The sequence below is a fragment of the Pogona vitticeps genome, chromosome 1 (genome assembly GCF_051106095.1).
Source record: "Pogona vitticeps strain Pit_001003342236 chromosome 1, PviZW2.1, whole genome shotgun sequence".
Classification (NCBI taxonomy): Eukaryota; Metazoa; Chordata; class Lepidosauria; order Squamata; family Agamidae; genus Pogona; species Pogona vitticeps.
In genome coordinates, this window is record NC_135783.1 from 214,622,655 (window position 1) to 214,635,511 (window position 12,857).

Genomic DNA, 12,857 nt, shown 5'->3' on the forward strand with positions numbered 1-12,857 from the left:
GAATGTGACTCCTTCATTTCAGCGTGTTACCATTTTCTTCTTCCTATGGGAGAAGAATCTATTGGGTTTGCTCAAAAAGCAAAACAGAGGAAAGCTTTACAGCATGTGCACTGTAACAAGTTTGCAATTTTTGCTGTGTTTCCTTCTTTTAAAATCTACCACCATAGGCACTAGTCTCTTCCTGTCTGTCTTCCCCTCTCTGCTGAAGAACCTTCAGCCTTTTTTAATACCCTAGCTAAGTGGCACAGTTTCCAGGCAGTAAGCATTTACATGACTATTCCCATCTTTTAAAGATCCTGAGCCTTTGCCCTTTGACCTTCTTGTGGATTTAGCAGGGGTTTGTGTGCCCTCTACTCCTCCTCCTGTTGAAGCAGCAGGCAGGTGCTAACAGCAGCAAAAATCAGCCTAGTAGCTGGGAAATGCTGCTACTTGCCTTTTCCATTCTCCCACAATGTCCTGGGGTTCCAAACAAGAATGGAGCCTCAAACACACCAAACAAGACTTAAAACAGCACTCGGAAAAGTTTTGCTACTATTTGCATATATCTGTTGCCTTGAGAAAAAAGGAAAGCAGGGCAGCGGGCTCTCTAGAACAGTGGTCCCCAACCTTGGGCCTCCAGATGTTCTTGGACTTCAACTCCCAGAAATCCTGGCCAGCAGAGATTGTGGGAGCTGTAGTCCAAGAACATCTGGAGGCCCAAGGTTGGGGACCACTGCTCTAGAGGACTCTGACCATGAGCGACTGCTGGACCAGCTCCTTTCCAGAATAACGTAATTGCAAGAAAACCTTTAGGTAAAGCAGAACATGGGATGCAAGGCAACCTTAGCAGATGTTGGCCCATACATTACTAACAGTGGTTACAGCCAAATCATTCTGGAGAAAAGTGGATCATATGGATTTGCGGTTTCATCCCAGAGCAGTATCACCTGGTCAGGGAGGGGCCAACCAGGGGAGCCTTAACAGGAACCAAATGGATGGTCCTGCCCCCAGTATCTTGCACTGAAGGCAAAACCACTGACTCTATCCAAATTTGCTTCATGTTTCATCAAGAGGCTCCCCCAACACTTCCTCTACCTAATGAAAGGATACACTCGTATCACATACGAATGAGCAAGAACTGAATACTCTTTGGGTTTTGGGGGGCTGGTTTTTTCATGCCATATTCTCGCTCCTGTACAAGATGAGCAAATACAGAAAATTGTTGTTTTAAAGAAATGTTGCCTCCCACATATAACTAACCTCTACCCACTCGAGCCTGGCTGTCTTTCTCATGCTGCAGTGCCCAAGTGATGACTGCAAGAAGCCAGCCCAATGCTCTCAGGGGCTGAAGACGTATCTCTGTGTAAGGAGGTCTCTTTAGGGCCTCTTATCGCAGGGCAAAGAAAGGCCGAAGGCATTGCCTGGAGCCCCCATGCTCATCCCTGCCCTAGAGCTGCCCCTACGATTGGAGGCAAGAAGGCAAAGCCGCAGTGCAGCCCTGTGGGTAGAGGAACGGGGCTGAACACCCATCCGTTGCTGAGGTCTGCTTCTCCCTTAGACAGAAGTGTTCAGGAGGAGCCACCACATTCTAGCAGAGAGAGAAATAACCTTGCTGCAATCACAGGAGTTTCTGTAAGCAAAATAAAGGTGGGGGAGCCGATTGTAAAGATCCAATTTAAGCAGTGAAGAACTGAACACTCCCCATTTCTGTTTTCCTAGATTTTGTTTCGTTAGCAACGGCTTCAGCCATGGTCTTTGTGTGATCCCAGTAGGGAGAAAATGCAGAGACCTCTGCACTTCAGCTCCCCCCCCCCGAGATATTGCGCACGGCACACCTTCCTTTAGCACCGTGAATTTTGTCCCGTCCTTGGCCTTGCCTCTTCTATTACAACAATCTGATATCCAGACATAGAGGAGAGGAAGTTTTTTCACAGCATTCATATCTGGAAACGCTTATTTGAGAAAAATGTTTCTGTGTTGCTTTTGAGGACTCAGGAACAGTCCTCAAAAGCAGCTGTAAAAAGTTGGCAACCCACATTTTAATTGTTTAGAGTTGCTTAGCATTGTTTCACATTGTGTCAGTACCTTTTAATGCTTAGTTATACCTAGGCCACCTGTTTTGCCATAATTCAGTTTAGCTTGGCTTTATGTTGGAACTCTTGGTACTTTTTAATTAACTTGATTGTTTTTATCTTGATGATCTGTTCTGTTTTGTCATATTATATTATCACATTTGTATTTCTTGTGATGTAAAGTTTCTAGAGTAGTACCTAGCAGGCGGTGCACATGTTAAACAAACAGACAGACCAATAAATAAATACCCTGCCCCCAAATCTTTGGATACAGGTTGGGATACAAATATTTTAATGAGTGAGTAAATTAATAAGCCTGCTTTGTGATTTTCAGTCCACCACTCAACCCTTCTGGCTACTACAAGATGCACTTTGTAGACAACAACTCTTCCATCTAGAAAGGGGGCAAACAACTAGGTGTGTGAGGTGACAGTGGTGTCATTCAGTGCAACCAAAGTCGGCCAACTGATCAGTCCCAGATGCTAGGTGTGGCAGGAAAGACTTAAAGGTGTGGAAGAAAGGCAAACCCTCTACGTCCTTTCAGCTTAATACTCCCTTATGTGACTTGACTGTATTCTGCAGCAGGCATTTTTCTGTGTGGCATACAGAGAGAGGAGGAAGCTAGGTAAAAAGTGATGCTTGCCAGCTCTGTGTATCCTCCACCACCGGTGTGCTAGAAGAAATCCTTACCCTCGAGTGAACATTTGGAAATTTAGTGATATTATTCTTCTTTAAGGCTAAACAGAAGGAAAAAAAAACACAGAATGATGGTTAAGTTAAAAATGGGATGGAACATGAAGAGCAACTCAACTCAGTGCCCAAAAGCAAAAAAAAAAAAAAAAAGGAAACAAAATCAAAATTAAAAATCCCACACGTGTTAGCAAGTCAAGCAAGAGTGGGGGAAGCCAAAGCTGAAAGGGGGTTAAAAAGAGAATGGACAGGAAGTGGTGATCACCCCTAGCCTCATGAGGACTCATAAAACTCCAAGCTGCTTTGAACAGTGGCTCCAGGATGACTATACAGCAATTTCACTTGAAAGTGCAACCAGGAGCTGGCCTCCCAAGAGACAGCCTTCTCCTTGGAAAGCCCTCATGAAAAGGTAATATTGCCCCTGTCAGAAATGAAATGCTGCTTTCTTTCAGATCCTTGGTTCCTGCATCCAAGACATCAGCATTAACAGATACATGCAGATACATGCACAGTTTTAACAGCTTACATCATCAGATATAAATGAATCCAGTTCCATGACAATCAGTTTGGGACACCTACTATCGGGAGACAATTTGGAGAGAGAGCTCTGCTATCCAATATGGATGTGACCTTCATCCAAGCTACCTGTCTTTCATTCCAGGCTCCAGGTGAGCCATCATGAGAGCTATCTAACATTTATGTGGGTCATGTGTGTGTATATATCTATGACCCTGCAGCTTCTGCCATATTATGGCCTCCGTAATCCTTTACCATTGGCCATGTTGGCGGGATCTCCCATTACAGCTGGAAGGCCGTCGCTAGTTTCCCCATTCGTGATATAGATCCCCTTATAGCTTGGTTCAGAAAACCAGATCTGGTTCCAATACTGCAATCTCTCTGGGTCCTGTTTGTGCCCAGTCTCTTCCCCAGAGGAACCAACTGATCAAAAAGCCTAGTGTTATGTAGCTCTGAAGAGATTTCCAATTCAATTGGCATGGAACTGAAACTAACATGACTTATGTACGTGACAAGATGAAAAGGACAATGTAGGGTCTTAGTTGACTCTAGATCTCACGTGCAAAGACAAGCGTGCAAGAAATGATGAGAATGGCCACCAGTGTGGAAATGAGCTCATACAAATCACAAAAGAAAAGGATTCTCTCTTGGAAAGCCCATGAAGGTTCAAGCTTAGCCCATGCGTACACACCACAATGTAAATTAGAAGCAGCTCGGGGAGTTAGCAGGATTCATGCAGCAGAGATCCATTTGATAAGGAAAGGGGGTGCAAGGGCCCAGGGAAGAGGACATAGAAAAAACAAGTGAACCGTCTGTCACACAGATCATTGTGGCATGCAAACATCTCTTCCAAATCGTGGAGGCTGGCTTGAAGCACAGCTGGCATGGGGTCTTAGTGACATTTGTGTGACGTCCAACACTTGCTGTTCTATGGCGTGTAGCCCACAGACCGGTGGTGCCTCTGAAAACGCAAGTGGTGGAGTGAAACACCCCAGAGGTCTGATGGGGAGGAGCAAAAAAAGGTTCACTGGCAGAGAAGAGCGTGCAATGAGATGACCATGGCAATGCAACTCCATCATGAATCCATTCAACAGCCACATGGCCTGACACAACAACTGAGGGGGTGAGGGAACGTCAAAAACCTACAGCAACCTTTTTTATATATAAAGATCATCAGGTGTGAAAGAGGAATAGTTTAGTAATGGAATTCCTCTGTGAGAACAGGTTCGCAGAAAAACCGAGAGCCACGCTTGGCCGTTCGAGCGGTAAAGGGCACTGTCTTCAGCACTGCATGGAAAATAATAGCCAAACAAGACAAAATACAGTAAGAAGCAAAGATCTGTTGCATTAGTACATTGTTAGTGCTTTATTATTAAGAAGGGCCTGAGATGGCTCCTCGGTCATTTAACCACAATAGGATCTGATTGGCTGGGACTGCTGTCACTATCTTTTTTTTTTTCTTTTCTTTTTCTTTTTTTGGCCATCAGAGAAGTGTGTGGGCACGTAAGAGGAACAAGATGATGTGTACAGCTTTATGACCACACAGTTTTCCTTTGGATGGGAGCTTCCACTCTCTGCCCCCACAAACCCCACCTAAAGGTTTGTTTGGTTCTTCCTGGATCTCAGTAGAATGAAATTATAACAATAACAGGTCCATCAAGGAGGCCCCAGGTGAGATTTCATACAGGAACAACTCATTGTTTATAACTGAAAATCACACATCAGAAGTTCCTGCAATTCTAATGAAGTCCCCATGGAACAGGGCTTTGTACAGGTGTGCATGTTGTTGCTTTTTTTTTTCAAACTAGAGCAAAAAAGTATGCCTTGTGTTTGGTAATGACTTTTTATACTCAGAAACCTAATACTAGGCATACCCAATCCTGGAGAAATGTGTCAGTGATTCTTCATGTCTACGTATAATTAGACACCAGTTGTTTCCGCAATGGCCATAGCCAGCTAAGTCAAAAGTTAGTTGGGTAACCTGGACATAGCAGGAATATTCCTCCCAATATTCTATAAATCAGGCCAGCCATGGTTATCTTATTGTATTCAATTCTGGTTTGCCAAAAGTGGCAAGTGTTATTTAAATTACCAGAAGAAAAGGCAGCTCTGAAGCTCTAAATCACTGAGCAATCCAGATCAAATCATGTCCTCGGGGAGGCACTGAATGCAGCAGCCATCGCAGGTGGTAGCATTTTAAGGACAGCACACACTGCCGAAGACAAGGTTAAGCACCAGGAGCGTCACATGAAGGCGTATTCAAGGACTGCTACAGCATGCATCTGTTGCGCACAGACAGATCGAACAAGGCCCGGAATGGTCTGTATGGCTTGAGACATGACAGCATGCGGAGGTGAAGAAGAACTTTCCAGAAAAACAAACACCAATAGGGACACAGCGAAGTCTCTGTTGCCGCCAGACCTGAGGCTTTGGCGGGGCCCTCACCAAAGTAGTGGGAGATAAAAGGGCCTGGTTTGTTAAATGACCGGCACATCAGATTACTGTCCCTGAAAACAACCAGTTGCACTCTCTGCACAACTCTAACAAAGGGAAAGCTATGAATAAAAACAGGGCGGGGGGCTCTGGCGTTGGTGCCTTTCTCCTCCTTACCGGTGATGATATCTTCAATAGCCCCGTCCTTCCCCTCATACACGTGTCTGTTGTCCTTGACTTGCCGCCGCCTGAGCTCTGCGATCAGCTCCTGCTGCTGCCGCTTGGTTTTATGAGAAGGAGACTGAAAGGGAGCAGAAACAGGAAGGGCGGTGAGGGAGGGAGAAAGGCTATGTGCGCCGCGAGAGAGCGCTCTCTGCAGGAAGGGCAGAAACACGTTTCCGTCGGGTGGAGAACGCGGGGAAATGGCAGCCAGAGGCAGCTCACAGGCCTTAGTCCACTGAGCTCACCTGTTTAGGCCAAGGGGGGGGGGCATGTGCCCTCCTACAAACCCCCATCCATCCCCATCAAGATTGATTTTAGGGAGAAAAATGCTTGGGACCAAAAAGCCCCACTCTGCCCTCTAGGGTGTGTGCAGGGACAAATCCATCCTATTTTGAGGGGGGGGCACCTGGCCGATGCCTCCCACTCCCATTTGAAATAGAATATGTAAAAAAGAGGTGAAAAGGCTTCTGGGGTTTTTTTCAGTTGGAAAAAAACAATATAAACACCCCATTTTTGTAAGGAAAAAAATGATGGTATGGGGGTCACAGGAGCAGCCCTCCAGGGTTCAGGGGCCGTCGTGTGAAGCCCCTGGATTTCTGCCCACCCCTGGCTGACATGACCACCTGCTTTGTAAGGCTTCAGACAAAACAAAAACATGCTTCATCAGTTCTGCCTGAAGGCAGGCACTGGACTTGGACTCTTTTGACACGTCAAGCATGTGCTCTCCAACTGAGACATGGCCTCTCCCTTGCCTGACCTCTGGGATTTGATGTTCCCAAGTGGATGAAAAATGGGCAGAATAACCCTTGGACACTCCAGGCGGTGCCCTGTGGGAGGGCCGCCCCCTCCTGCCCTCTGCCACAACCGGACAGGCCTCCGCCCTGCTCTCCTACTGCAGCAAACAGCACAGAGGGGGTGAGGAGACCGGCCCCAAAGCCTTGCTCTGAGAACTAGGACAGGGTGGGCCTCGCTCACCCCCTCAGAAAGTGGGCCTCGTAGACTCAGGGACGACATCCTCATGAGAATGGTGGTGCAGAATGGCTAACCCTGGAAGGTCTGCTGCCAAGGATTCCTTCAGGTCTGGCCTACTGTGGACATCTGGATCTGAACGCCATTCGTATTGCAAAACGGCTTGGCTGAGGGACAATATCCGGCACGTCTTGGAAAATGTCTTCAGACCAGAGCACATTCCAAGGACTGTTATCAGTGGTTTTTAGGAGAATAAATACCTGTCTGAGAGTTCGGAATAACTAGACAAGGACATGTTTGGAAGACTGTGGCTACATTCATAAACACTGCTTGGCTACTGGCCTGATGACATATCTCAGGGGAAGTGGTCTGGAATCGCTGCTTCTTGTTGATCCCATAGAAGGAAAGAGTCCCCCCCGGCCTGTGCCTGGCGCTTTTACAGTTTTCATCTATAATCATCAAAGAAGGGGTTGCTACCTTTTGGTCCTGTTGCTCCATCAGCGCCTCCTGCTCCAGGAGTTTTTCCATTAATGCCAACTCTTGTTTTTTTCTCAGTTCATTCTCCTCTTCGGCTTGCTGTCAAAGGTTTGGAAGAAAACAGAGCCGTTTATTTTAACCCCATACTCAGCAAAACACAAATGCCACAAATAATGCCAGTTCAAAGGGGATGTGCCACCTGGGTGAGGAGGAGAACCCACCATTTTCTGCCCTCTCCTACATGACAGGGCACATTCTTTCCAAAGCACCTCTATGAATAAAGTGGTCTAACCCAGTGGTTCTTAACCTTGCGTTACTCAGGTGTTTTTTGGACTGCAACTCCCAGAAGCCTTCACCACCAGCTGTGCTGGCTGGGGTTCCTGGGAGCTGCAGTTCAAAAACACCTGAGTAACCCAAGGTTAAGAACCACTGGTCTAACCCACTAATCTATGGGTGTGAAGCATCCAAGGCAGGTCAATCAATCTCCTATGGGATCCAGAGAAGGAAAGTCACACCGCTGGTGGGAGCTGATTTCCAAGCCCCGCCTCCCTTGGCAGTCTCAACAATGTCCCCTTCTCTTTATACATGTTCTTCTCTGGATCCACCCTAGATGAAAAGTAGATGCCACTGTACAGTGGGGTCTCTACTTAAGAACTTAATCCGTATTGGAAGGTGGTTCTCAAGTTGAAACGTTCTTAAGTTGAAGCAAAATTTCCCATAGGAATGGACTGAAAACCAATTAATCCGTTCTGGCTGTTTTTTTGTTATGTAGAGGTGTGTTCGTACATTGAAGCATTAGTTCCCATAGGAACTAATGCAAAGCTGGTTAATACGTACTCTACCACTAGGGGGAGATTTTTTTTAAAAAACCTAAGATGACCTAAGGTTAAAAAAAGAGCAGGAAAGGTTTTTTTTTTCCTGTTCTTATCTTGGATTTTTGTTCTCAAGTAGAAGCAAAATTTAGCAAATGGAGCTGTTCTTAAGTTGGATTGTTCTTAAGTAGAGACGTTCTTAAGTAGAGACCCCACTGTACTTCGATTCTCTAATATAAAAGTGGTACTGCCACTTTTCAGAAATAAGCAAGTAATGGGGAGAAGAGGGAGAGACACGGTTCATGTACTGCTCAAATTCTACTACCGAATGCTCCCTTAATAAGTTAATAAGGCAAGGGAGGGCAACTTGTGGCCCTCCAATATTAATTAATTGAAGTGACTTTTTTATTGGGCTTCCGCCCCCATCAGCTGTGAAGTCCAACAACATCTGGAATGGCGTGTCACACCACCTGCCCACCCTTGGGACAGAGGCAAGTCTCATTCTGGATCTCAGCACTCTTTGTATATTTATAGAAGATCCCAGGAGCTGTCTCAGCCAGCAAAATGCCTTGAAGATGCCTGACGCCTAGCAACTACCACTAACCCCATAGGACAGAGGCATGAATTAATCTTCATTGTATCTGCTTTGATTAACACAACAGACGCTCCTGTCTTTGTGGACCACCTAATCAATCTCCTGAGGGAGACGATCAACTACAACATGAAGCTCCCTTAGAAAGTCTAGCCACTTTCCTAGTGAGAAACTCAGTTTCTCTTTACCTTGTAAGCTTTCACAAATCGAACAAAGACAGGAAAGAAGACTGACGGGGGTGTTGTCTTGGGGTTCTCGCCAAAATATTTCACAGCATCATCAAAGGCATCCTATAAGAAAGACGCTTGTTAAAAAATGGGCATTTTTAACAGAGTCGACAAATGCTGTTCATGCTATAGCAAGGATGGATGTTCTGCAACAAAGAAGCACGTAAGTCTTACCGTATTTTTCGCTCCATAAGACGCACCTCTCCATAAGATGCACCAAATTTTTAGGAGAAGAAAACAGGAAAAAATAATCTGTTTTCTTCTCCTAAAAATTGGTGAGCCTTATGGAGAGGTCCATCTTATGGAACACACCCTAGGACCCTTTGGAGGCTCACCCTGCCCCCCCCCCCGGGATCGGGGGGGGGGAATTGCCAGCTTCTGGGACTCTTCTGCTTCCCAAGCCTCAAAAGAGTCCCAGAAGGTGGCAATTTTGCCCCCTCTGGCCCGGCGGGGAGGGGGGAAGGGTGAGCCTCCAAAGGGTCCTAGGGCGTGTTCCAGGACCCTTTAGAGACTCACCCTGCCCCCCCAGGGGTCAGAGGGGGCAAAATTGCGAGCTTCTGGGACTCTTCTGAAGCTTCCCAAGCCTCAAAAGAGTCCCAGAAGGTGGTGATTCCGCCCCCTCTGGCCCGGCGGGAGGAGGGGGGCAGAGTGAGCCTCCAAAGGGTCCTAGGGTGTGTTCCAGGACCCTTTAGAGACTCACCCTGCCCCCCCAGGAGTCAGAGGGGGCAAAATCACCAGCTTCTGGAAGTCTTCTGAATCTCCCCAAGCCTCAAAAGACTCCCAGAAGCTGGCAATTTCACCAGCGCTGGCCCGGTGCAGGGGTGGGTGGAGTATCGCAAGGGTCCTGGAAGGCTCACTCAGACCCTTTCGATGCTCCCCCCACGGGGCCAGGGGGGTGAAATCACCAGCTTCTGGGAGTCTTCTGAAGCTTTCCAAGCCTGAAAAGACTCCCAGAAGCTGGCAATTTTGCCCGTGCTGGCCCGGCGGGGGTGGGGGGGGTGGGGGAGCATCGCAAGGGTCTGAGTGAGCCTTCCAGGACCCTTGCGACGTTCCTCCCACCTGGAAGCTGGCGATTTCGCCCGCGCTGGCCCCGTGGGGGTGGGGGGAGCGTCGCAAGGGTCCTGGAAGGCTCACCTGGACCTTTGCGACGCTCCCCCCACACGAGGCCAGCAGGGACGAAATTGCTGCCTTCACTCCATAAGACGCATAGACTCCCCCCCCCCCACATTTGGGGGGGGAGAGTGTCTTATGGAGCAAAAAATACGGTAACTTTAATAATTTTCCCACAGAAAGGCGAAAAGATGGAGGGAAATGAGATGCCACAGATGCTGAAATAATTTATTGGGAGGACAGTAAATCTGATCCTCTGGCCAATGACCTCCTCTGGTTGGTATATACAGACATTTACGACTCTCACTGCCTCTTTGAAATCTATCATAAGAGGGGAATATCCCTCCACTTCTGCCATTATAAAATAATTACTGGGATGGCCTGTCCCCCACTCCACCTTCTGTCCTATACCTTTGAAAATTACTGCAGTGTTCTTTCTTTTAAAAAAATGGTGTGTGTGACGTTCCTTGTACAGTGAAATATATGCATCTAGTATAGTGGTTCCCACCCTTGGGTCCCCAAAGGGCTTTGGACTAAAACTCCCAGAAGTGTCCAGCACTAGTTGTGCTGGCTGGGATTCTTGGGATTTTTACTGCCAAAGAACCTTTGGGGGCCCAAGGTTGGGAACCACTGACCTAGATCATTTTTTACAGCTAGCCTACATGGAATACCTGTGCTATTTTTGCATCATCCTGTAACTTCTTTAGTTTTCCTTCGTTGTTCTGAATGAATTCCTTCAGCATGGTATTGTGATCATGCATGGTATATTCTCGCTTTGTTAGGTCCAGACCTCTCTGGAGTTCCTTTACATCCAACAGAACATTTTCAAGCGAAACTAAAGAGAGAAAGAAAAAAAGAAAACATGCAGAATCTTCATGGAAACAGCACATACTTGATTCCTGACATCTCCAGGTAAAGCCAAGTTGGGCAGTTGTGGACCTAGAGGGTTTTTTTTGTTGTTGTTGTTGTTTGCCTTTTAACTCCCATCAGCCACAGTCAGTGCATAGTGAGCAGTAAGGAACTATGGGAATTGCAGTCCAAAAACATCAGGAGGCCCATGGTCACCCACATAAAAGGATCTCATGCAGAAAAGCTTGGCAACACAGCTCTAAGTTGAGGGAACATTATGCCACAGAGACCAGTAATAGATACCACCCCATGCCAAACCCTAACATGCTGATTTTGTCTGATTTCATAAGTTAAGCAGGGATAGCCCTGATTGACACTTAGATGGGAGATCACTAAGGAATACCAGGAAGCTAGCTCTAGGTAGGCCTCGGAAAAGGTTTCCTCCCTGAAACTCCGAAGATCTGATGTCAATCAGAGTTGACAAAACTGGGAGAGCTGAACTGATGCTCTCAGATCATGTCAGTTTATGTCATGTGTTTCTTTGCTTTAAAATGACCAAACCTCCGCATGGTTTATCCTGCTCACTATGTTGTTACGAGGTGCCTGCCTGACTACCGCAAGCTAACATCATTTCCAAAGAGAGCAGATCTCTAGATTCTAGTGACACAGGGCTGAGTTTTGGGTGAAGATACATCTTGGCTATTACCAGAACCTGCTTCACGCACAGATGAGAATTGTGGCCCGTTACCTGCAGCAGCTTTCTCCACATAGTGAAGTTCATTGTAAAAAAGGGATACTTGTTGATACTTTTCCTTCACGACATTCGATATATAGTGCAAAAGGGTTTGTTTCCGGTCTGTTGACTTTGTGTCTAGTAACTGCAACCAAGAACCAAAAGAGGTAGGGGTTAGATGAGCTAATAAAGGCAACGGATCGAGTCCCGAGATACACACAGGGAGAAGAACCTTCCATCTCCTCCTCCTCACAGCAGCGACCTTTCCTGGGAGACAAGGGGCCCTTTCTGAGCCAATTTGGAAAAAAAACATGTATTTACAGCTCTTTACAACCAGTGACTGAGACCCAGAAAAACAAAAGAAAGGACCCCTTTTCTGTCCATGGAAGCTCTCTGATCCAACAGAAGGATCCTACGGGAGAAATGGGGGAGAAGAAATTGTTATATCAACCCCACCCCTGCTCCTGAGGCAGCCCCACGCCGCCCCTGAAATCTGAACCAAGGGTTTAAAAGACCTTCCAGAATAGCACAGGAGGTGGCAACACAGGACAGGGCAAGTCATAAGCAAAAACCAACTCCCCTTTCCCCACAAACAGGAGAATTCTGAGCTAAATGGTGTGGCTCCAAGACCATCCTTCAGAACCCCATCTTTGCTCCTTTTAGAAAAGACAATCAAATCCACTATTCTACTTTGGCAAAAGGTTTTAGCTGTTTTACCATTTCTTGATTGTTATTCTTTTTAATGTGTTGACTTATTTTTTTCATATAAACTGCCCTGGATGTCTTTAAAGAAAGAGACAGACACACTCTGCTAGCTGGATATTGTCATTGTTAATGACAGGCTGCGATGCTGGAGCTAATCCACTGGCTGCATTTACTCCCCTCTCACCCTAGGTCTGGTCTGTATCACGTACTACTTTTACAAGTTATGAATGGCAAAATGTTAATTCTCAGGGTTGTTGACAGACGGTTACGCAACATAGGCTGACAGAGAAAAGCAGAGTCCTAAATATACTTCCCAGTAACGGAAAACAGAGATCACTCTGCAATTCTTATTCTCACATCAGCAGACTCCAATCTGCTGCAGCTGACAGGGAAGAATTTCATCCTGGAAAGGCCACAAGCTAGAGAACGTTTTGGGGACTGGAATTTACCTCTTTTTCATACACAAGCCAA

General features: G+C 46.5%; 1 protein-coding gene across 15 annotated transcripts in view; it reads right to left on the minus strand.

Moving 5' to 3' along the window:
* Positions 1–12,857, minus strand: part of FMNL2 (formin like 2) — a 224,223-nt gene that overhangs the window by 3,043 nt on the left and 208,323 nt on the right. For 4 of the 15 annotated variants that reach the window (XM_072983121.2, XM_078376540.1, XM_072983098.2 and 1 more), the window contains 6 exons: positions 11,697–11,826; positions 10,771–10,934; positions 8,951–9,052; positions 7,359–7,457; positions 5,868–5,991; positions 2,165–2,788 (listed from right to left, as the gene is read on the minus strand). In XM_072983121.2, the coding sequence (XP_072839222.2) occupies positions 2,673–2,788; positions 5,868–5,991; positions 7,359–7,457; positions 8,951–9,052; positions 10,771–10,934; positions 11,697–11,826 (735 nt within the window). In that variant the 3' untranslated portion in view covers positions 2,165–2,672. Of the gene's footprint in view, positions 1–2,164; positions 2,789–4,140; positions 4,545–5,867; positions 5,992–7,358; positions 7,458–8,950; positions 9,053–10,770; positions 10,935–11,696; positions 11,827–12,857 lie in introns of those variants that run through there. The other 11 variants (XM_072983128.2, XM_078376542.1, XM_072983105.2 and 8 more) reach the window with 5 other exon arrangements.